The sequence below is a fragment of the Zingiber officinale genome, chromosome 4A (assembly GCF_018446385.1).
Source record: "Zingiber officinale cultivar Zhangliang chromosome 4A, Zo_v1.1, whole genome shotgun sequence".
Lineage (NCBI taxonomy): Eukaryota > Viridiplantae > Streptophyta > Magnoliopsida > Zingiberales > Zingiberaceae > Zingiber > Zingiber officinale.
This window is the reverse complement of record NC_055992.1, coordinates 102,098,210-102,122,367: the sequence shown is the minus strand read 5'-3', so window position 1 is coordinate 102,122,367 and position 24,158 is coordinate 102,098,210. Positions and strand designations below refer to the sequence as shown.

Sequence of the window (24,158 nt, the reverse complement as noted above, 5' to 3'; positions counted from 1 at the left end):
GGAGTGTTCTGATCGGTCTTGGGGACCGATCAGCCGAGCTACCGAGCTACCGAGCCCTCTCTGACCTAGTCCGGAGAACGAGCTGCCGAGCCCTCTCCGACTTTGTCCGATCCAGAGAATGAGCTACCGAGCTACGAGCTACCGAGCCCTCTCCGACTCCATCCGGTCCAGAGAACGAGCTACCGAGCCCTCTCTGACCTAGTCCGGAGAGCGAGCTGCCGAGCTGCGAGCTACCGGGCTACCGGGCTACCGAGCTACTGAGCTACCGAGCCCTCTCCGACTCCATCCGGTCCAGAGAACGAGCTATCGAGCCCTCTCTGACCAAGTCCGGAGAGCGAGCTGCCGAGCTACGAGCTACCGAGCTACCGAGCTACCGAGCTACCGAGCTACCGAGCCCTCTCTGACTTCCCATGCCAAGCTTCCATACTTGGACTTCTCCCGTGCCAAGCTCCCTGCTTGGACTTTTCCGTGCCAAGTCTCCATACTTGGACTTTTCTCGTGCCAAGCTCCCTGCTTGGACTTTTCACCAGATGTCTGGTCAACCTTGACCTATCTGGATTTCCCTTGCCTGGCTTCACTCACCAGGACTTTCCAACTGCCTGGCTTCACTCACCAGGACTTCCAAACTGCCTAGCTTCACTCACTAGGTCTTTTCCCTGTCTGGCTTCACTCACCAGGACTTTCACTTTCACCTAGCTTCACTCACTAGGATTTTCACCTGGCTTTACTCACCAAGATTTCCCGACTGCCTGGCTTCACTCACCAGGACTTTCCGAACTGCCTGGCTTCACTCACCAGGACTTTCCGAACTGCCTGGTTTCACTCACCAGGACTTTCCGAACTGCCTGGCTTCACTCATCAGGACTTTCCGAACTGCCTGGTTTCACTCACCAGGATTTTCCGAACTGCCTAACATCCCAGTTAGGACTTCCCAGTCAAGTATCCGGTCAACCTTGACCTACTTGACTCTTCTTCATCCAACCTGATCAGACCCTGATCAGTATCTCTCCGCATGGACAACTGCACCTGCATTGTCCATGTCTACATGTCTTTCTGTATTGTCAAACATCGAAACCATGACCAAGGTTTACGCTTGGTCAACTAGGTCAACCTTGACCTACTGAAAATTGTACCAACAATAACTTCCTTATTTTTCTTGATAACAACTCTGTTATTAAAAGAGATAGAATATCAAGTTCTTTGAATAGTTTAGAAACTGAAATCAAATTCTTTCTAAACTTGGTACGTAAAGATAATTTCTCAAAATCGATGTTTATTCCTATAAGAGGATAAACTTCTCCCACTGCAACAGATGCTACTTTTACAGCATTGCCCATGTAGACGGTATTTTCCTCTTCATATAGTTGTCGGGTTTCCTGCAACCCCTACAATGAATTGCAGACATGATTAGTGACTCCCGTATCTACACACCAGGTACTGGTAGATAACACCACTAAATATGTTTCAACAACTAATGAATAAAATACCTTTATTGTTCTCATTTCTGAGAGGATAGTCTGTAACGCCCTTCCTTCCTACTACTTAGAAAGGACGGAGTTACTGGGAACATACATACATACATACATACATAAAATCATGGCAGCGGAAGAATTATTTTTCTTTATTAAATCATAAAATCATATTAACAAGACATGACATGTGAACAATATATAATCATGTAATAATCATGTAACATATTAAACATGTGACGTGCTAATCCTTTCAACATATCATGTGAACATACTAGCATTCATGCATATAACTTGGTTTAATATCTACTACTTGAACATAATACATGATATTTTAAACTAGAACATAAATCATGCTAACATGGAATAAGGAAAAACATAAGTGTATAAACCATCCAAACAACACTAGAAGAAAATTGGGATTCTACAACACTTAAAAGATAACGCTTTTTATAAAAAGCGTTGTCTATTTTTTTTTAACAACGCTTTTAGTGAAAAGCGTTGTCTATTTTATTATTTTCTTATTAATAGACAACGCTTTTTTAAAAATCATTGTCTATTAGTGATTTTTACAGGTCAAAGACAACGCTTCGTAAAAAGCGTTGTCTATTAGCCTTTTTTTAAGTGTCTACGACAACGTTTTTTTAAAAAGTATTGTCTATTGTTAAGTTCTCATCTAAATCTTGATTAATACAAACCGTCGGATCTAAGTAAGGAGTAGAAAACCCCTAGTTTCACTGGCCCACCTATCTTCCGATCGTTTTTGATCCCGAACCCTTCTCCCAACTCCTCATCTCACGCCGACCTTCTCCATCCAACTCCTCCTCTCACACCCTCTCCTTCCAACTCCTCTCCGGCAAACCCCTCTCCGGCGAACCCCTCTCCACGAACCACTCCTCCTAACTCTTCTCCGTCAAGACCGCGGGATTAATCACATTATTCCTTCACCTCTTCATGCCCTAATCTCTTCGCCTCCGTCGCCTCATTCATGCTTCCTTCACACTGCCCAATCTCTTTGATCACACCTTCGTCAAGCGACAGATTCCGGTGCATATGCTTGGGAGCTTGAGCTACGGGAGATGGCTCCACGGCCGCATCCCTGGGAGCGGATTAGCCACTAATGTTCAGCTGGGAACCGCCATCGTAAACATGTACGCCAAATGTGGAGCACTGAAATGCGCCGGCCAGGTGTTCGACAGAATGCTGCTGAGGAATGTGTGGACTTGGAGTGCCATGATTCTGGGGCTAGCCCAGCACGGTTTGGCTCGCAATGCCATCGAGCTGTTCGACGAAATGAAGCATGCTTTTGTCGAGCTCAACTACGTCACATTTCTAGGAGTCATCTCTGCTTGCAGCCATGCCGGCTTAGTCGATGTCGGCCTCAGGCTTTTCCACGAGATGGTCGAGCAACACGGGATCAAACTAAGGATGTCGCATTGCAGTGCCATGGTCTATTTGCTGGGCCGCAACGGCCACCTACAGGAGGCTTACAACTTCGTACAGCGAATGCCCATCGAGCCTGATGCTGTAGTTTGGAGGACACTGCTGAGTACTTGCCAGTTGCATCCAGAGAAAGATGAAACTGGTATCGGTCAAGAGGCGAAGCGAAGATTGCTGGAGCTGGAACCTAGGAGAGTCGGGAACTACGTAATGGCAGTGAATATGTACTCGGACCAGGGGTCGTGGGATGAGGCTGCGAGGGTTAGGAGGAGGATGAGGGAGGAAGGTTTGAGGAAGGCACCCGGGGAGAGCTGCATAGAAGTGGGCGGAGGGATGCATAGATTCATCTCAGGAGACAATTATTGTAATAATGGTTACGAGACAATTATTACACTTATTGTAATAATGGTAAAAGAAGCAATGGTCAGGTAAGATCATAAGATGTATCAGAATTTATTAGATCACATGTTTGTTATGCCAAACATGCTTTATTTTTTTGGTGCAAATAAATTATGAGTAACAATTTGATTTTGTTTTTGTAAATCATCTCTTAATCAACTTTGCTGTGCACATTACTAGTGAATGTTTTACTTGTAATTTATATAATTTCTTTGCTAATAATGTACACATTCTAGCTTCATCTTCCAATATTGCACATTTTACACATATAATGGTTGTGCGCATGGAAGCAACCACTAAAATTGTTAGTATTGCATTTATGACATGCCTTTTCTTATTCTGCTATATATATACTTTTATGAATTATCAGAAACAACAGAAGGAAATAGAATCAAGAATTTTTGTCTTATAGCAAATTGTGTTTGCCTCATCTTGTTGGGGTTGGCTCCTCAAATTGTCCTTTGAGCTCTAGGCAAGTATATATCACCACTAATATTCAAATGCATTAAATCTTTTATTTGTTGAATAATATTCTATCTTTTTTCTCAACCTCTTGTATCTTCCATTCTATTTAATCTAACTCTTTAATTGTCATATTGTGTGGCCTCTTTTGAATATGCCAATACCATCTCAATCTATCGTCAATCATTTTATCCTTTATAATAATTCCATATATTCTTTTTAGTATTGTCATCTCCACTAAAGTAATTCTTATACATGCTTTCTAATAACCCAATACAATGACACAAAGTATAGCAGTGATAGCACAGTCAAATTTTCTTCTGGCTTAAGAGGGACACAACAATTGCACAAGACCTCGAAAACTCTTCTCAATTGTGATCACTCATTTAACGTAGTAATGATATTTATATAATATTCCCTTTTGTTGAATAATAGATAAGATATTTAAAACTTATATGGATTTAATACCCAATTTACCTAGAACTTTGGTTGTCCTGAAAACAAAATATATGTTAGTTACAATTTGTTCATATGTTTTCTAACAAAGAGAATTAAGTCTATTTTTCATTTGACTTTTTAGCATTGAGAATATTCCCATTTATGGTATTGTTGGCTGGTTGTTTGCTGATAATCACATCAATCAAGTGCACTGCCATCTAGGTTATATAGATTCATGAGGTTGTTGAGGCTATTGGTTTAGAAATGCTTCTGTAACACTATTACACTACTATGTGACATTTACTGCGTAGGTGTCAAATATATTTCTTAAGGCTTGAGGTCTCTTAATGTCCTAACTGTGCAGGCTGCAATGGAGCATTCTGCCCAGGTGATATTGTACACTCTTTTGATGTCTGAAAGGTAATTCTAACATGTAATATTCTTGCTATTTCTTTTTTCCTGACATTTCCTTAGGTGATATTGTACACTCTGTTGTAGGCAAAATTGGTGTTTTAATTGGAATACTACTCTTTCAGATATTTGAAAAGGGATATCAATATTGGCCTTCTATATTACCTCCAGACAGATCAGACAAGGGTAAAGTGCTATGTCATAACAAATTATGGAGGTCTAGGTGTTGTCTTGCATACAAATGTTCTTATAGGGTGTCAAAGTTCAACGATCGACTTAGTTGGGCTAATTATGCACCGCAATGAACTAGCAACTGATGTCCTAAAGGCTTCAAGAACACGACACCTACCTTCAATGCTACAGGTATTACTAAATGAAACTTGTCCGATTAACTGGATTGGAGGATCTCCACTAATGTTTTAGTGAATGTTTGTGTAGAATCTAGCATTGTGCAAAGTTTGTCGCCATCTTAATATCTGCACAATCTTTCATAAGGTACATGAAAGAGTTCTGTCTTTTCAAGTCTTTATTATTCAGACCTATTATTGCCATCTAACAATGACATGATATTGTTTTTTTTTTTATGGAAATAGGCTTATGGAGGCGATTCTAATAACAGTGGACTTGGTGATTTCTTTGATGACCTTGCGGGCCACTTAACTGTTTCTCATTCTAATTTTCTTAAGCATTGGGTTCGTTTGGTTGACTTGGAAGCTCAGGCATCTAAGGTTTAACCTACTTTTATCCCTGACCACTATTTTTTGCATATGCTCCTGATGAGCTAAGCTGGAGAAGTACTTAAAATCTCAGGTCAATAAGAAAGAGAGGTTCTCTTCACGTACTCCATGGCATGAGAATAGTACCAGAAGCAGTTCTTACATCCTTGTTGATTTTACGAACGAATTTTCAGGCAGTAATTCTTCTAGAAATGACAGATTCAAATATTGTTTTGTGCTGAATGAACAGAAAGCTCAGGACCAATATGATTTTTCTGAACTCAGAATGAGTGATCATGGTTCCACACTTAAACGTGGTGATCATGGTATGGTTCCACACTTAGGAGAAGATTTGCAGTTGCTTCAAATTCATCACGCGTTAAAGGTTATAGAAATTCAAATTTGTGAATCCACATAAAATCCCATATATGGCAAACCCTACACATGACAAAAAAGGTAAGCTTGAAAGGTTTAGTTAAAATATTAAATTATACTAGAACACTAGATATTGCTTCAAGAAATTGAATGGTTTAGTTAATGCGAGTGACCAAATCTTGCTAATTGTGTGGATGTTTGTTTGGCGTTGCATGCTGAAGGTTCTTATTATTTGTTTGAATAATTATTTATAGTTCTTTAATACACTGTGATTTAGACCTTTGTTTGGCGTTGCATGCTGATGTTTGTTTGGCGTTGCATGCTTAGGCTGCCAAGCCTAATACACTGTGATTTAGACCTTTGTTGCTTATTATTTTGTTGTCATTTAACTGTCTATTTCCGATTTTGTTTGGATATCCTTTTTAACATTGCATGACATCATTTTGTTTGTTTCTGCAGGTTTGATGCTGTTATACACTTCGCTGGACTAAAACCTATTGGTGAAAGTTCATTTAGGAATACTTTTATTTGTCTAAACCCCTACTACACTTCGCTGGACATAGTTTATAATTACTTTTTCTTTATCTTGCAGTGAGAGTCTTTAATATTTCTTTTTCTATAAAATGCTCCAGTTAGTCATATCCTTTTGACTTCCTTGTAGAATATATTTGATTTGTGAGCAATAGTTTCTCCAGCTTATTAATTTTCACTGCTGCTTATTAGTGGCTTCTTATCAATCCTAGTGGCTAGTCGCTTGGATGTAGATGCTCCAGTTCGAATCAACACAATGACACTCTAAAATGGATAAGTTTTGTTTTGTACACAATCTAATTATCATTGGTGACTAGTCACTTAGGTGGAGATGCTCCAGTACTTAAACTCTAAATCATTTTTTTTCCTACTTGGCTCAAGCCACATCAGCAGTAGTTAAAAAATTACAAGGGCAACAATTAAGCTGTAGCTCAGATACATTGGAGTTCTTTCTTGTCTTCAGTTTGTTGCCCTTAATTCATGCTAAGTCATTATGGGTTCGGTCATCAACATTGTGATGAATGACACAATATTAAATCTATTCTGCAAGCTTTCTGCAAGATTTTTGCAAGCTTTATGCAAGATTTTGGCAAGCTTTAAGTCTATCAAGCATGTTAAACTAAAAATTCTACAAGCTTTCTTTAGGAAGTTGGCAATTTTCCACTATTGGTTAAACTCATATTCTAAACGTTTCATTTTAGCTTTCTTTCTGCAAATACTGTATGCATTTTAGAATGGAGAAATATTATATGCATTTTAGAATGGAGAAATTGCAAGCTTTCTCTGCATATCAGAAACAGCACAGTTTGAAGAATGCAGTTTAGAAAATGCATGCATTTTAGAATGCATATTAGAAACTGCATGCATTTTAGAATACAGTTTGAAGAAACGTTGTCTTTCTGCAAGCCAAGCTTTCTTTCTGCAAGCTTTATTTCTGCAGTTTGAAGAAACATTGCATTTCTGCAACAACAGTGCTTTTTGCAAGAAAGCGTTTGCAGAGAAGAAAGCGTTTCATTTCTGCAAACTTTCTTTCTGCAGTTTGAAGAAACGTTGCATTTCTGCAAGCTTTCTTTCTTTCTTTCTGCAAGCATTTCATTTCTGAGTAATGAGTTTTGGTTCATTTATAGAAAATAGCTAGTAGAAATAATTTTTTTGTTCAAACTATTAACTGTAATTTTTTGTTTATATTTCAGGCTAATTGTTTAATTTGTTCAAAGCTCACAAAGACCCTAGACAAAATCCAATTACTTATTTCTATAATAGATTGAGAAAGACAAGCTACTTCTTCAGTATTGTGGTAGTAATTACTGTATTGTTTTGTCCCGTTCTCAAGCCGATAATAATTTTTGAGTGTAGCTAGTAGAAGTAAACAGATTGTTGGCTTCGAGGTCAGCTAGTTATTTTGTGCTCTTTTGTTTTATATGTGAATATCACTATCTAATTTGAAACAGAATTAGTGTTAATTTTGATATTTACTAGCTTCTCATGTAATTAAATACTAATATTACTTCAATGTCAGAATTCTATTATTTTAGTATGAGTTTGAAATCATTAGCTGAGTTGATTATATGTAAAATTCGAATCTAGACATGGTAAAAGAAAAATAATAGTTTCGTAAATATAAAAATAATGATTTTTAAATAATTTATTATTATTATTTTCTTTAAAATGACAACACTTTTAAAGCGTTGCAAAAAGTGTTGTCTTTGTAAAAAAACAACGCTTTTAAAGCGTTGTAATAGTGTTGTCTTTGCAAAACAAGACTACGCTTTTAAAGCGTTGTAAAAGTGTTGTCTTTTCTACCAAAAATAACGCTTTAAAAGCGTTGCAAAAATGTTATCTTTGCATAAACCGACAACGCTTTTAAAGCGTTGCAAAAGCGTTGTCTTCGCTACAAACGATAACGCTTTAAAAGCATTGTCGTTGAGCAGACTTTTAACAACAGTGCCTTTAACAACGCTTTTTCAGGCACAAAGACAACGCTTTAAAAGCGTTGTCTATTAGCTTTTTTCTTGTAGTGCAGGTTCAAGTTAATATCAAGTAGTATCCATTAAAAGCATCAAGTAGCATAATAGGTTCACATGTGAAACTTAGACATATATAAGTCTTGAAACACAAATAGATCTATTCCACCATGCCACTACCACACACATCTTTGCCTTTCCTGCTGCTCCCCTTAATTTAGCCATTCTTTACCCTTTTCTGCAGTACAAGGAAACATAAAACTATAAGCACATAGGCTTACTAAGATCCTTTTCTACTCACAAAAATCATAAATCATGAATTAAGCATAGAGTAGTGTCATGTTCATTACCCAACATCTAGATTTAAAATAATGTCATACTTATTGGGCAAACCATAAACCTAGCATATAAGAGCATAAGCATAAGGTAGTAGCATGTTCATCTAGGCATCATAAACATATCTCAACGAACATCTTCTTAAGGCATCAACATCATATAGCATGAAAAACATCTCAAGAGAGCATCTACCTAAAGCATACGAAATCAAATAGCATGAAATATGTAGATGCAAGATGATCTTTTGAAAACATATATCATATAGCATAGAATGAGTAAATGCAAAATGATCTTTTGAAAACATATATCATATAAGTACTTAAACATAATCTCAACATGAGGGCCCGACATTGTACCACATACATGAATTTTTGCGCGCATCCTAAATAAATCCGAGGTAGCTAATCTCGAACTTATTATGAACTAGGCCTGTTTCCTTGACCATCGACCTAGGGGCAACTTAGGAGCCCATCCCGTACTAGGCCCGTTTCATTGACCATCGACCTAAAGGCAACTTAGGAGCCCATCCCGTGGACCATGCTTAGGGTCCGGTACAAGCCATACAAAAGTAAAATAGCATACATGTTCCTTGTCATATCATAGCATATCATGTTTCTTGTCATATCGTGAAGAGTGCTCTTAATCCCAACTTATAGGGAAACATCTCTTAGGCTTTTCATCATACATAAGCCTTGCATAAGCATAACATGATGACATAAAGTGCACATAACATATAGCATATCATAGGGAGTCATAACATGATGGCATGAGTGTACATAACATATAACATATCATAGGGAACCATAACATGATGGCATAAGTGCACATAACATATAGCATATCATAGGGAATCATAACATGATGGCATAAGTGCACATAACATATAGCATATCATAGGGAATCATAACATGATGGCATAAGTGCACACAACATATAGCATATCATAAAAATCATTTTCATGCTTAGATGGGGTTTTGAACTTTCTACAAACCCTAAATCATGACTTGGCCGAAACATATAAGCATACTCATGGGTTTTCAAGCAACATAAAAACATGGAATCATTAACCTAATATCTCATGGCACTTAGCATAACATGTGAGACATTTAGAAGCCCTAGGTAGCTCCTTAACCTAATTTCCTTGTCTTGGCCGAAACATATAATCATACTCATGGGTTTTCAATCAACATAAAAACATGGAATCATTAACCTAATATCTCATGACACTTAGCATAACATGTGAGACATTTAGAAGCCCTAGGTAGCTCCTTAACCTAATTTCCTTGTCTTGGCCGAAACATATAATCATACTCATGGGTTTTCAAGCAATATAAAAACATGGAATCATTAACCTAATATCTCATGACACTTAGCATAACACGTGAGACATTTACAAGCCCTAGTTAGCTCCTTAACCTAATTTCCTTGTCTTGGCCGAAACATATAATCATACTCATGGGGTTTCAAGCAACATAAAAACATGGAATCATTAACCTAATATCTCATGACACTTAGCATAACATGTGAGACATTTAGAAGCCCTAGTTAGCTCCTTAACCTAATTTCCTTGTCTTGGCCGAAACATATAAGCATGTTCATATCATTTTAAGCAACATAAGACATGAAAAACTTTAAACTAACATCCTACATTGGGTTACACATCATAAGGAATTATAAGCACGCATAGTTGAGTTTCTAAACTTCCTCTAATTCGTTTATTCCTTCTTGGCCGAAACCTTAAAGGAGCATGATTCTAGTTTCTTTTAAACCATTTTAAGCATGAAACTTTTAAGCTAATACCATACCATACATGTCATAGCAAGTGAGTAAGCACAAATGAGTTTCCAACCCTAATGCTCAAGCCTTGGCCGAAACCTATAAGCATGTTTCTAGTTTTCTTTTAACAATTTAAAGCATGACACTTCATCACATAATAGTTACACATCATAGGGGGTCATAGGCAAGCATGGTGAAACACATTTGAATCTTATTTCATGTCTTGGCCGAACATGTAAGGCTTATTCCTAAGTTGTAAGCAACATTAGAACATGGAAAACACTCAAAGCTACTTGTACTGCAGGTGAGGGGAATACTTACATCCTTTCGCTTGGTTTACTAAGGAAAAGTACCCTTGCTTTGTGAAGTTTCCTAGGAAGAAGACCTCTTAACTTGAATTCGGCAATGGGAAGGAGAGAACTTAGGGTTTCGGTGGGAGGAAGGAAGGAGGAAGAAGAAGAGAGGAAAAAATGAATTTTCCATTCTCTTTCTCCTATTTATTCTAAATGAAGGAAGAAGGCAAAACCATCTTTTCATTAGGAAGGAAGAAGAAAACTCAAACTTTTCCTTCTAAGTGAAGGGAGCATTCACCTCCCTTACCCTTAACTACCATGTCTCTTTCCTTCTTAACAGCACACTCCTGCTGGGGCTGTTGGTTATCACATATCTCATAAGGCTTGTAACTTGCTAAAAGGTCCAAGGTTCAAACCTTGGTCATGCCTCTTTTTGGTTTTATTTTCTTTCATTTTTGAAAAATCCACATAAGGCCCATTTTAATCATGCATAAATTTATGTAGAATTTCTAGGGATCCTAGGGGTGTTACATAGTCCACCTTAGTGTCCAAGTTTTTATTTCCAATCAATATAATTAGGACTACTAAGTCTATTCTATAGTATAACAGTAGGGGATTGAAGAACATTTGAAATCCTAAAAATCACAAAAATATTTGGTCAAGACCAACACCTCAAAATCTTCATGAATTTTGTATGCAACGTTAATATGGACGTATACAAATTCAAACATTTGTAAGAGGAGATTTTATCCATTAATTTTATTATCTTGTCAACCTATCTTTATGACAAATAAAATTAATAGTTGGTCTGTCTTCGATCAAATATTTGGTAAAAACTTTAGAATTTAAAATAATATTAATTTCTCAAAACAATATCATTTAAATTCACCAACACCTCAAACACCGTGAATTTTGTATGCCACATTAGTGTGGACGTATACAAATTCAGACATTTGTAAGAGGAGGGTCTTACCATTAATTATCTTGTCAACCTTAAACTACCTCAAACACCATGAATTTTGTATGCCACATTAGTGTGGACGTATACAAATTCAATTATTTGTAAGAGGAGGTTTTACCCATTTTATAAAATATCCTCAAACATCATGAATTTTGTATTTCACGTTAGTGTGTACGTATATAAATTCAAACATTTGTAAGAAGGAGTTTTACCTAGCTTTATGACAAATTAATAGTTGGTATTCCTTTAGTCACACAAATAATATCAATGCCTCCGTTGGGGAGGATACTATTAAATACGCCTAAGTGTATACCATTACTTGATACTTAGTCCATTAAATAGGATTGTGCCCCTTCAGTTGGAGAAGATCACACGCTCATAAATAATTTCCTATAACCATCCATAAAGGAAATTTGATCTAGTGATCCGCAAACAAACTCATCCGTTGTGGAGGGAGGCACTCAGAGCCAACACGCAAGTTTGTTTGCATCACTTACAAACCAGTAATGGAGACCGTGGAATTTATTTACTAATCTCTCTTCCACTTAGTTATTTAGAACGAGGAATTTTAACATGCATACAAGCACACAAATACAAGCACACACAACAAATAAAAACAATAAATATGGAAAAGTAGTTTTTTTCAATTATTATGGTCTTTTCCATCACTGTCCTTCGTGTGCTGCCAACCCTAGCTGCTATCATCTTTAGCTATCGCAATCGGGTCTAGTTGTCGCATCTATCTTGCTTCTTTTTCCGCTGCGCCTATGGTCCTCAAATAACACCACGCCTCGCAAGGATATGATCCGCGACAAAAATAGAATTTTACATTTATCGATCCTATATTCCACAAGGGAATGTACATAAAGTCTAGATCGAACAAAATATAAAATCCTAAATCTAATACAGCTCTTGCTGTATTTTATAATACAATCATGCACACATATAAAATGCCCTTGACATGTCCAAGGGTCCAATCACACACAATCACAATAAGCCATAATAGTTGGAGCCTGCAATCACATAGTTAGCATATCCTACTAATATCCTACCTAAATTATGTATGACATGTGCATAATTAAACTGAAAACCAAACACATAGAGGCAAACCCTAGCTCTGATGCCAATTGTTGGTTGCTACTCGGAATATCGTACCGATTCCCCTGTGCAAAATTTTGTACAAGTCCTGAACCTTTCCTAACAACCTATTATGTTCTTTAGAAATTAAATATGGAATCACAAACGGAACTTAACATTATTGATTCCAAATTTAACTTATCTGTTCTTAGAGGTTTAGACTTGGATCAAAATGATGCTTAACACTATTGATCCAAATCCATCCATGTTACAAATTCGATTAAATATTTATTTCAGAGATTGGCTTCTAGGTTAAACATGGCAAAGCACTAGGCCTTCTTGGGTATGGGATCATCCACCACTTCCTAGACAAAGCCTTTCAATGAAATTCAATATTTAATCTCCTTATAGTAACCCTAGGTTTAACCAATAAGAACAATCGAATCACAAGATCGAAAAACAAAATAAACACAAACTTGAAACATAAATTCGATAGCCTAGAATCATTAGCCTCTTGTGTTTGATATTTCAAGATTTAAACAAAAGGATAAACTAGTTATCATGCGGAAACTAATAACTAGTTATACCTTTTGTAGCTTATAGACCTCACAATCTTTTACTGTATTCCTCTTCTTATCTCGGACGTCGTGTGGGCGACGATCTACCGAGATGAGAATCCACCCAAGCCTCCTTCTTCTCCAAGCAAGTTTCGGCCACCAACAATCTCTAAGAGATGAAGAACTTTCAGCCACCAACCAAGATCCATGGGATGCTAAGAAACAAAGCCTCCTATCTCTCCTCCTCTAACAATATCCGGCCACCACCAAGCTCCTTGAGATGAAGATGCCGTCGGCCACACAAGGAAGCACAATAGGAGAAAAGGAGGAAGAGAGGACCGGCCACCACCAAGGAAAAGAGAGGAGAATAATAATAGATGTCTTGTGAGGTGAGGCACCTCTACCCTCTCTTTTATATTCCTTGGTCTTGGCAAATAAGGAAAGTTTTAAACATAATTAAAACTTCCTTATTTCCTTGCCAATGACTAAAAAGGAAAATTTAATTAAAACTTCCTTTTAATCTCTTAATGGCCGCCCACCCCTTTAATTCCAAACAAGGAAAGTTTTAAACATGAAAATAAAACTTCCTTATTTGTTTCCGGTAAAAAATTTTAATTAAAAAATGTCTTCCTTTAAATCCCTTCATGGTTGTTTATAAAAGGAAACTTTTATAAAATAAAATCTCTCTATTAAAACATGTGGATGGTTACAATTAAGGAAAGTTTTCTCCAAAAATTAAAATCTTCCTTTTAACTGCAAATAAGGAAAGATATCAAACCTTTCTTTTAATCCTTTGTAGAAACTATAAATGGAAAGATTTAAATTTTAAAACTCTATTTTGAAATTATGGCTTCCACATAAGGAAAGATTTTAAAAATAAACTCCCTTTTATTTTTTTATGTGGCCGGCCACCTAAGCTTGGGCTCCAAGCTAGGCCGGACATATCTTAATCCCATCCAAGGCTTGGTTTGGCCGGCCCTTGCTTGGGCTCCAAGCTTGGCTTGGCCGGCCACCTAAGGATGGGTAAGAAGGTGAGCTTTAGGTGGATATAAGACTTTATAAATAAGAGTCTACGACAGGGACCAAGAGGAGAAATTGGTTTTGGTCTCCCGATGAACTTGAGCTTCCCGTGTTCGCCCCTAACACCCAACTCGAGTTCATCAATAATAACTCATACCACTAAAGAGTTATTATTGGACTACCACACCAATCCCACACTACTATGGGCTCATTCTTATCATGAGTGTGTTAATCTCCCTTTTTTTAAGATATCGAATGTCCACTAATTAAATGAGTTACTAACAACTCACTTAATTAATATCTAACTCCAAGAGTAGTACCACTCAACCTTATTGTCATGTCAGACTAAGTCCACTTACAGGGTTTACATGACAATCCTTATGAGCTCCTCTTGGGGACATCATCAGCCTAGATTCCTAGGACACAGTTTCCTTCTATAATCAACAACACACACTATAAATAATATCATTTTTCCAACTTATCGGGCCTATTAATTTATCGAACTAAATCACACTCTTTGATAAATTAAAGAAATAATTAAATACTAAATATATGTGCTTGTTATTATATCAGGATTAAGAACACACATTTCCATAATAACAAAGGTCTTGTTCTTTTATGCAGTCAGTATAAAAAGAAACTACCTTAAATGGTCCTACTCAATACACTCAGAGTGTACTAGTGTAATTTTATAGTCAAGATAAACTAATACCAAATTACACTACGACTATTCCAATGATTTGTTCCTATCTATCTTAGTCGTGAGCTACTATTTATAATTTATAAGGAACTGATAACATGATCTTCTGTGTGTGACACCACACATCATGTTATTTATAATATAAATTAATTGCCCCCAAGGCGTAGCGCAGACGGTGGGCGCATGGTATCTCTAGCGTAATGGCCAGGGGTCGATTCTCAGGAACTGACGATCTGGGGTTTACCCCGCCATGCGCCTATGGCCTGTGTACCTGCATGAACCTCCCTCAATATCCGTGGGGCCGGCACTAGGGGGCTGCTAAGGTAGCGGATCTACCTTTTTTATAATATAAATTAATTGAATAACTACACTTAGCATATAAATGTAGATATTTGACAATGTGATTCTTTATTTTAAAATAGATGTTTACAAAAGTCAGACTTTTAGTATACACTCTAACACTACGGCTCCCAATCGATTGGACCTCCTCCCAATTGATTTCCACGTCAAATCCCAGTGATCCTAGCCATCCAAAACCTGCATCCTATGCAACGATTATATCCTAATCAATTGACCAATCAATTGTGTGTAGCTGAATCGATCTAGAGGCTTTCTGTGATTTCATAAAATGCTCCAGAATTGATTAACCAATCGATTCCGACTTTTCCTCGTGTCACTGCAAGAAGCTGAGCTCCAATTGATTGACCGATCGATTGGAGTGACCCAATCGATTGGCTGATCGATTGGGGAGCACACTGCTCTCCTACGCAAATAACCTCCAATCGTTCAACTAATCGATTGGCATGGCCCCAATCGATCGGCTGATCGATTGACCAATCCTAACTTGACTAACTCAAGTCTAGGGTTCCCATATCTAACATCCGATCAGCCGTGACCTATTGGGACGTCGTCACCAAGTGTCCGGTCAATCCTTTGACCCACTTGGACTTTTCTCCTCGTGCCAAGTGTCAGGTCAACTTTGACCCACTTGGACTTACCATCTCGTACCAAGTGTTTGGTCCTTTATGACCCACTTGGACTTCCAAACACTAGGTGTCCAGTCACCCTGGACCCACCTGGATTTCCATGAGCTTAGCTTCACTCACCAGGACTTCCTTATTGCCTAAGTTCACTCATTGGGACTTTCACCTAGCTTCACTTACCAGGATTTTCATCTGCCTAACTTTATTCACTAGGTCATTCACTTGGCTTCACTCACTAGGATTTTCCATCTGCCTAGCTTCACTCACTAGGACTTTCAAATTGTCTGACTTCACTCACCAGGACTTTCCCATCACCTACCTTCACTCACTTAGATTTTTCTTCTGTCTGACTTCACTCACCAGGACTTTTCCACCAAGTGTCCTATCAAACACTAACTCACTTAAATTTCCATCTTCTGCCAACCTTTCCGTTGGACTTCTCAGTCAAGTATTCAGTCAACCTTGACCTACTTGACTCTTCTTCACATTAAACTGGTCAACCTTGACCAATCTCTCCAAATGGATAATTACTCCTGCAATCTCCGTACATTGTCAAAACAATCTTCATATATTGTCAAACATTGAAACTTACACATTACGACTCAAGCTTGAACCAATTTAAGCTTAGTCAACCTGGTCAACCTTGACCTAGGGGAATTGCACCAACAGATGCTTCTTCGACCAAATAAACATTACATATTAACCTCTCAACTCTTGCTTTGTTACAAATATTATTCTTTAATTTTCTTAAAAATTATTCCAATGGACATATCCATCTGTACTACACAGGATCAGCTATTTGTACCTCGTATGGTAAATATACTGGTAGATGTTCTATTGAATCAAAGAAACTAGGTGGAAATATGTGCTCTAGCTTACATAATATAAGAGAAATGTGTATTTCTAACATAAGCATATCATCCATCATAATACATCTCGCTGTTAAATCTCTAAAAAATAAACTCAATTCAGTGATTGCTTGCCAAATATTTTGAGGAAGTCATGGAAAGTTACTGGAATAAGTCTTTGCATGAATATATAACAGTCATGCCTTTTCATTCCAAACATCTTTAATCTGTTCATATCCACACATCGAGCCATATTTGAGGCATACCCATCTAGAAATTTAATTTCTTTCAACCAATTATATAAAGCTTGCTTACCATCTTTGTCCAATGTATAACAAGTCTTTAGAAATCTATTGGTTGTTTCATCCTGATGTAACTCTGGTCTGTTGACTAGTTCTTTTAATTCCTCACGTGATTTCACAGTGTCTTTAGTTCTTTTAGGCACGTTCATCACAGTGTTAAAAATATTATCGAAAATTTTTTCTCAATATGCATGACATCTAAATTATGTCGAATAAGTAGATACTTCCAATATGGTAACTCCCCCAAAATACTCTTTTTCTTCCAACCATACTTGTACATCCTGACAATATATTTATTTATCTCATTGGAACCGGATTGAGATACTGGTAGAAATCCATAACTATCTATTTGCTCAATTATTTCTTCACCTGAAGCATGGACTGGATGAAATTTTCTAACTACAACATTTTTTTTTTAAAAAAATTCTTATTTCTCCTGAAAGGGTGATCAAGTGGTAAAAATTTATGGTGGTTATTAAATCAAGATACCTTCCTATTGTAAGGTAATGAAAATGCATCAGACTTTGTCATGAGTGTAGACATGCTAATTTATCAGCCGTGCTCCATCCTGATAATATTGAGTATGTTGGGAAATCACTGATCATCCATAATAATGCAGCATAAAATCTAAAATTAGTTTTACTTGCAACTATTGGTGCAATCGACCTAGGTTTGATTGGGATGATCATGGTTTTGATGTATATGTCAAAGAGTTTAAGTTAAGCTTTTATATTGGTTTGATATGTGTTTGAGTCTTGTAGGACTTGGTGAAACACATGAGGAACTTGATGCAGCCAAGTTTGGGAAGCTCATCCAAGGGCTCGGATCCTTGAGTTGGTGAAGGATGGTGTGGAAGACATCCGAGGAACCACTGGACAAGGAGCAAAGAAGTGGAGCCGAAGGAAGCGGACTTCAAGGCAACGTGAAGGATGGCACGGAGAGGAGCCGCGAGCTCGGGTGCATATGAGGGATGAAGGCCGAGGAAGAGGGCTTCAAGGGTGACTCCGAAGAGGATGAGTGTGAGTGTGTAATCGAGACTAGTCGACTGATGGAAGTTTCAGTCGACTAGTCTAGTCGATTGCTTAGTTGATTGGGAGTGAACAAAAGCATTTTGTTCACTCCGCTAGCAATTACCAGTCGACTGGTACTTTTACCAGTCAACTGGTAAGTGGCCGTTAGCAAACCGTTGATACTACAAAGTAGTCGTTGGCTACCTCCAACGGTAGCACCAGTTGACTGATGGAAGTGTCAGTCGACTGGTGTCCAGATGAGTTGATTTGTTGTTCAACTCTCTCCTTCTATTTAAGGGAAGATTGGTTGGGACATTGAAGGAGGTTACTCAATCATGTTGGTACACTCCTAGTCTTGGCCTCCAAGCTTCCAAAGTCTATTCTCTTCCTCCTAAATCTAAGTTCTATCTTGTAAGAGGAAGAGAGTCTTGTGAGAGGTTGTACTCCACCGAGAAGGAGTAACCTTTAGCCGGAGATTTCCAGGGTCTAATCCACCGAAGGATTTTCGTCCACCTCAAGGACAAGTCATGGAGTAAAAGCAAGCAATCTCCGAACCACGTAAAGGAATCGTGTTAGCGTTTGTATTCTAAATTGTTTTCATTGTTTTTAGTATGTTCCGCTACGCACTAACCTTCTTGTAATGAATAAATCAACTTGAGGGTGACCTAGCTATCCAAGTCCCCTTCTAGCCGACCACCGATCCCCTACAGCAATATCATAAGTCACCAATCATACATTCCATAATTCATTCAACTTGACAATTAGAGGTTGTAAGAAAACATCTATCTTCTTTTTGAGATTGGTTGGACCAGGAATACGTACTGTAAGGAATATAAATTCATTTTTCATGCACATCAATGACAGTAAATTGTACAATGTTAATATAACTGGTCAATATGAATATTGTTGTCCAGACTGACCAAATGGTTGAAATCCATCTGCAGAAAGTTCCAATCTCACATTACGTGGTTCCATTACAAAAAAGGAAAATACAACATCAAGATGTTTCCATACAGAGAAAACACAAGGATGACACATTATAACTCCATTGTGCTTATGCTCATGATGTCATAGCATGTGGCAAGCTATAGTAGTAGATACATACAAACATTGAAGTCTAATAGTTAACAGAAAATAATACATCACTTTCCAAGTAATTTTTTCTTCTTCTGCCCTGGAATACGAGTATCATGCTTATAACGAGGGTGTGTACAGATTTTGCATTCACTCAGATTGTTGTCTTCATTTAAAATATCATGCAGTTGTTTGTGTAGCAATCAATCTTCTCTACAGGTAAATCTAAACTTCTAACCAATTTCTTTGTACTATAAAAACTATCATTCATTATGTTATGAGCAGGAAGCAATTCTGACATCAATTGACATATGTCATCGTAACATCTTTCTGAAAAATGATGTTTTTATTTCATATTCAATAACCTTACGGTAGCTGATAGTTGGGAATGACCAGAGGGAATGTCTTCCCACATTTCTCTTTCACTATCCTTTAACATTTCATATAGTTGATGATATTCATGTGTTGGTGTTTCATCTATATTGGAATAATTAACTACAGTATTCATCACATAGTGAACTATTTATTGCATTGAAATATCATTAGTTGATGATTCAGGCGTAGTAAAAGTTGTGGCAGATGATGAACCACCAGAATGCCTAATTAGTTCATACAAATATGTGTGTGTGTTTTCATAGTATCCTCATCATGGAAAGCTCTATTTTGACATTTGTTTATGATTACATGGATATCATAACTCAGCATTATTTATTCATATATTCTGAATGATCCTCTTAGTAAAATTTGCAAACTCTTTAACTTCAGTAATAAAGTCATCTCTAATAAATTTATTATCTAATCGATTGTACATCTAAGCTTTATTTATAGGCATTTTCACCTTAAAAATAATAAATTTAGAATTAAAAATTTGCTTAATTAACATAAAATTTGCTTAATTAACATAAAATTTGCTTAATTAACATATTAACACAAAATAAACAAAAGGACTATATTATGTTATCTATTAACATTCTAATATAACATATATCTAAATTAAACCATATTAAATAACATAAAGTACAATATGCTAAATTATATTTGAAGATGTGTAGTTCAACAGGAGAAGAATAGTAAATGCTATCTGTTTATAAAATAAAAATAATTTAGCTCAAATTTTTCACAAAATTGAAAAGTTCAAAGCAGGAACTACTGTAGGTCGGCACGACTGACAGCATGGCAAGTACTAGCGACTGCAGGCGGGCACAACCACCAACAAGTTGCTGGCACCCGACACAGCCGCTAGCAAGTTGCTGGCGCCGACATAGCTGCCAGCAAGTTGCTGGAGCCCGGCACAGTCGCCAGCAAGTTGCTGGCGCCCAGCACAACCGCCAGCAAGTTGCTGGCGCCGGGCACAACCGCCAGCAAGTTGCTGGCGTCTAGCACAGCTGCCAGCAAGTTGCTTGCGTCTAGCACAACTGCCAGCAAGTTGCTTGCGTCTAGCACAGCCACCAGCAAGTTACTAGCGGCCGGCGGCCACCATAAGGGCTGCTTGCGTCGAAAAGAGGGAGAGAAAAGTGAGGAGAGAGCATTTACCGGTGATGGGTGAAAACGGGAGAGAATAGTCGCACGTGGAAAAAATGCGAAAGGGCTAAGGTTTTTTTTTTGAGGCGGCGTTACCGACGGAATCTTAATTCTATTAGTAAATCAAGTTTACCGACAGAATTACTATTCTGTCAGTAGTTACCGATGAAATTACTATTCCATCTATAGTTATCGACGAAATTACTATTTCATAATTCTATCGGTCGGTTTTGATGGATTAAATATTCCGTCGGTTGTTTCGATGGATCAAATGTGAGCATGAGCTTGTCCAGGGATTACCGTGTGCCACGTTTTTGGCAAAAATTAAAACATAAAAACAGTTAGAGCCACCACCATTGAACGGTTGCGAGATATTCCAATTATCTATTGCCACCACGGGCGATGCCCTTTTTTTTTTTTTAACCCCACCTAGCTCTATTTTCACTAACAAATTAAACCGACCAACTCTTGATTCTCAAGTAAATATATGATGGGTTCTTGGGGTATGATTGAGTGGTAGAATATTTAAATTATTATTTAGATTCTTATGATTCGATTATGGTTGTAGAGTATTTAAGTTATGATCTAGATTCCCGTGATTTAATTTTTAATTATAGTATATTTATAGAATTTTTTTAAAATAAAATATACAATCAAAAAAATATTAAATGTCTGGAGTGCCGATTATGTACACTTATTAATTTTATCAAGAATTTTATGAGCCGATCTAGGATTAGTCAGCCTAACTGTTTTTGTTTTTTTTTTCCAAACAAGTTTGATGTGAAATGGATAGATAAAAAAAATAAATGGTGAAAGAATACCTTTTTATAAAATTATTAAAATAAAAAATTACGAGCACCAAGTTTGTGAAATATAGAATACTTTTTTTCTATCTCAAAATTTTTGATAGATACGTGAAATCTAAAAAACTGAACAATAAGGTTCGACGGGCGAGTTTTGAGATTTTTATTTTAAGAGTAATTTTAAAATTTCAAAACGGTTTTTTCTATTAAAATTAGTAATATGGGTGTTAGTGTTGGATGTACAATATTTAACTCATAATTTTAATATATAATTAAGGTTAAAATTAGGTTAGTTGTGATCTAACCAGCTGTGTCAAATTTATAGGTGTAAGTTATTTCACAAGCGATGAAGTCTTGGATATGAACTAGACGGTGACCAAGTCTTAGTACAGCTAGGCTTATAAAGTCATAATTAAGAGTCAGGCATGAGCTAAGTCTTGCTTGGAAACCAAGCAAGAAATTTCTACCTGGAAGTTAGGTGAATCAAATCAAGTGGTTAAGGTTTGACAGACAAATTTCTAATTGGAGGTTAAGTGAATCAAGTCCAAGTTGTTAAATTTTGATAGACAAATTCCTACATAGAGACTAGGTGAATCAAGTCCAAGTGGTTAAGACTTAACAGACAAAAGTCATAGCTAGGTGGTAGGTGAATCAAGTCCAAGTGGAATCAGCTGAGAGCTGAAGGTTTGACAAACAAGTCCAAGAGAAGGTAGCTGAGAGATGTGACTTGGCACCTCAATCTAGATGAGTCAGTTGGAGGTTGAGCGTCTAGACCCAATGTAAGTACGAGTAATTTGAAACTTTGCATTCTACTCATTACGTATAACCATTGAAGGGAAGCATGTTTGATGGTTCTAGGCAACCGGATGGAGTCTGGGGGTGACTAATTGATGAAAACTCTTGACAAAGGAATTTAAAGGGTTATATTGGGTCCAGGCTACCAGAGGATACGAGCAATCAGATCAGCTTTCAAGAGATCGAGAGATGTCGTTATCAGCAATCTGAGCGAGTCGGATCAAGATGAGATTTGATCCCTCTCCAAGCAACTGAAGGGCGTCCGGACGACCATTAATGTTATCGAATGGATAATAGTTGCAGCCATATCAACACTTCTCAAGGCAACTGGATAGAGTCCAGGCAACCAAAGGGGCACTATAAAAAGAGCTTCGAGACATACCTTATGAACAACTCAATCTCTCATTTACACATTCTCTTGTGCTCGTGCTTTTGTACTCTCTTTCTTTTTGTACCACAACACACTTGCACTTCATTTCTGATCGACAACACCTAAAGTAACATTTTCATTTGTTTTATTGTACTTAACTTTTTAGATTATTTTTCTGTAAGGTTTTCCTATCTCTAGAGGCTTTCTAGAAATGGTAAATTAAGAAATAAGAATAATATTTTATAACTGTTATGCGTGTCTATATTTTTGGTTTGATTGATCAACTACCTGCATGTTTAACTGTTAGTTAAATCTATTACATGCTTATATTGTCTTATCTTATTTGATTAGATCAGTCTAAGTAATTTATATTTCCGCTGTGATACTATACTTGATGCAATTGTTTTACTATCTGCTTATTTTAAAATTCGTAATGTTATTCACCTCCTCTCTAGTGTCGAGTTCGATCTTATAATTTAGTATAGACCGGGTTGAGCTGATAGTATGCTAGGAAAGCCTAGTCAGGTGTGTTGGGATCGAAGGAATTTAGATATCTCCATAATGATATGATATTGTCCACTTTAGGCCTAAACCCTCATAGTTTTATTTTCGGACTCTACCTAAAAGGTCTCATACTAATGAAGATATCTTTATCTCTTTTAAACCCATGATCTTTTTCAAGTCTTTCCAATGTGGAACTTTAATTGTATTTTCAACAATCCTCCCCTCAAACGAAAGATCACCATTACTCTTATGGTTCGAGCCTCCCTATAAGTATCTGGTCACTCTAACCTACTCCGGGCCTCCTTCAAGCATTCGGCCACCCTGACCTACTTTAGGCCTTCCCTCAACTTCGTACAATGTCACCCCATATGGCATTTGATTTGGGCCATGGCTCTGATACTACTTATTGGGACCGAAGGAATTTAGATATCTCCACAATGATATGATATTGTTCACTTTAGGCATAAACCTTTATGATTTTATTTTTGGATTATAACCAAAATGCCTCATACTAATGGAGATATTTTCATCCCTTTTAAACCCATGATCTTTTCTAAGTCTTTTCAATATGGGAATTTGATTGTAGACTCAACATAGTGCATGTCTAGGCTGGGTAAGAAGTACCTTATCTAGTGTTGGTGCAATCGACCTCTAGGGTTTTAATGTTTGACTGTTAGGTTATGCCTGATGACGGTGTGTGCTAGAACACGTTTCGTAAACATGCGTAGTGGAAAATAAAATAATAATTCCTAATTATTAAATCACACACCACACACATACAAAGATACAACATACTAGATATGATCGTATAATTAAAATTTTACGGAAAGTAAATTTACGTTAGGTATACCTTACGGATGACCTATAACGAGAAGGACATCAATCGTAGCGACGTTGTCAAGTCTCGCCTCTATTCGTATCTATGCCAAGCTCCTCAAGACAACTCCTTGAGTACAAGTCTCTCCTTCGAAAGTTACTAGCCATGAGTGAGAAAGAGGGATTAAGAGGAAGAAGAAGAGAAGC

The 24,158-nt window shown here is 37.2% G+C and overlaps 1 protein-coding gene across 2 annotated transcripts; it reads left to right on the top strand.

Annotated features, from left to right (window-relative positions):
- Positions 1-2,222: 2,222 nt before the first annotated feature.
- LOC121970371 (pentatricopeptide repeat-containing protein At2g36730-like) lies at positions 2,223-7,392 on the top strand. Of its 2 annotated transcripts, none has more exons than XM_042521062.1 (7): positions 2,223-3,337; positions 4,573-4,628; positions 4,707-4,982; positions 5,058-5,114; positions 5,213-5,347; positions 5,430-5,791; positions 6,170-7,392. In XM_042521062.1, exons 1-2 carry the CDS (start codon positions 2,523-2,525, stop codon positions 4,598-4,600), a joined length of 843 nt encoding a protein of 280 aa, XP_042376996.1. In that variant the 5' UTR covers positions 2,223-2,522; the 3' UTR covers positions 4,601-4,628; positions 4,707-4,982; positions 5,058-5,114; positions 5,213-5,347; positions 5,430-5,791; positions 6,170-7,392. The 2 variants fall into 2 exon arrangements, with proteins under 2 accessions (XP_042376996.1, XP_042376995.1); XM_042521061.1 differs by having other exon boundaries at positions 2,224-3,337; positions 4,745-4,982.
- Positions 7,393-24,158: the final 16,766 nt, after the last annotated feature.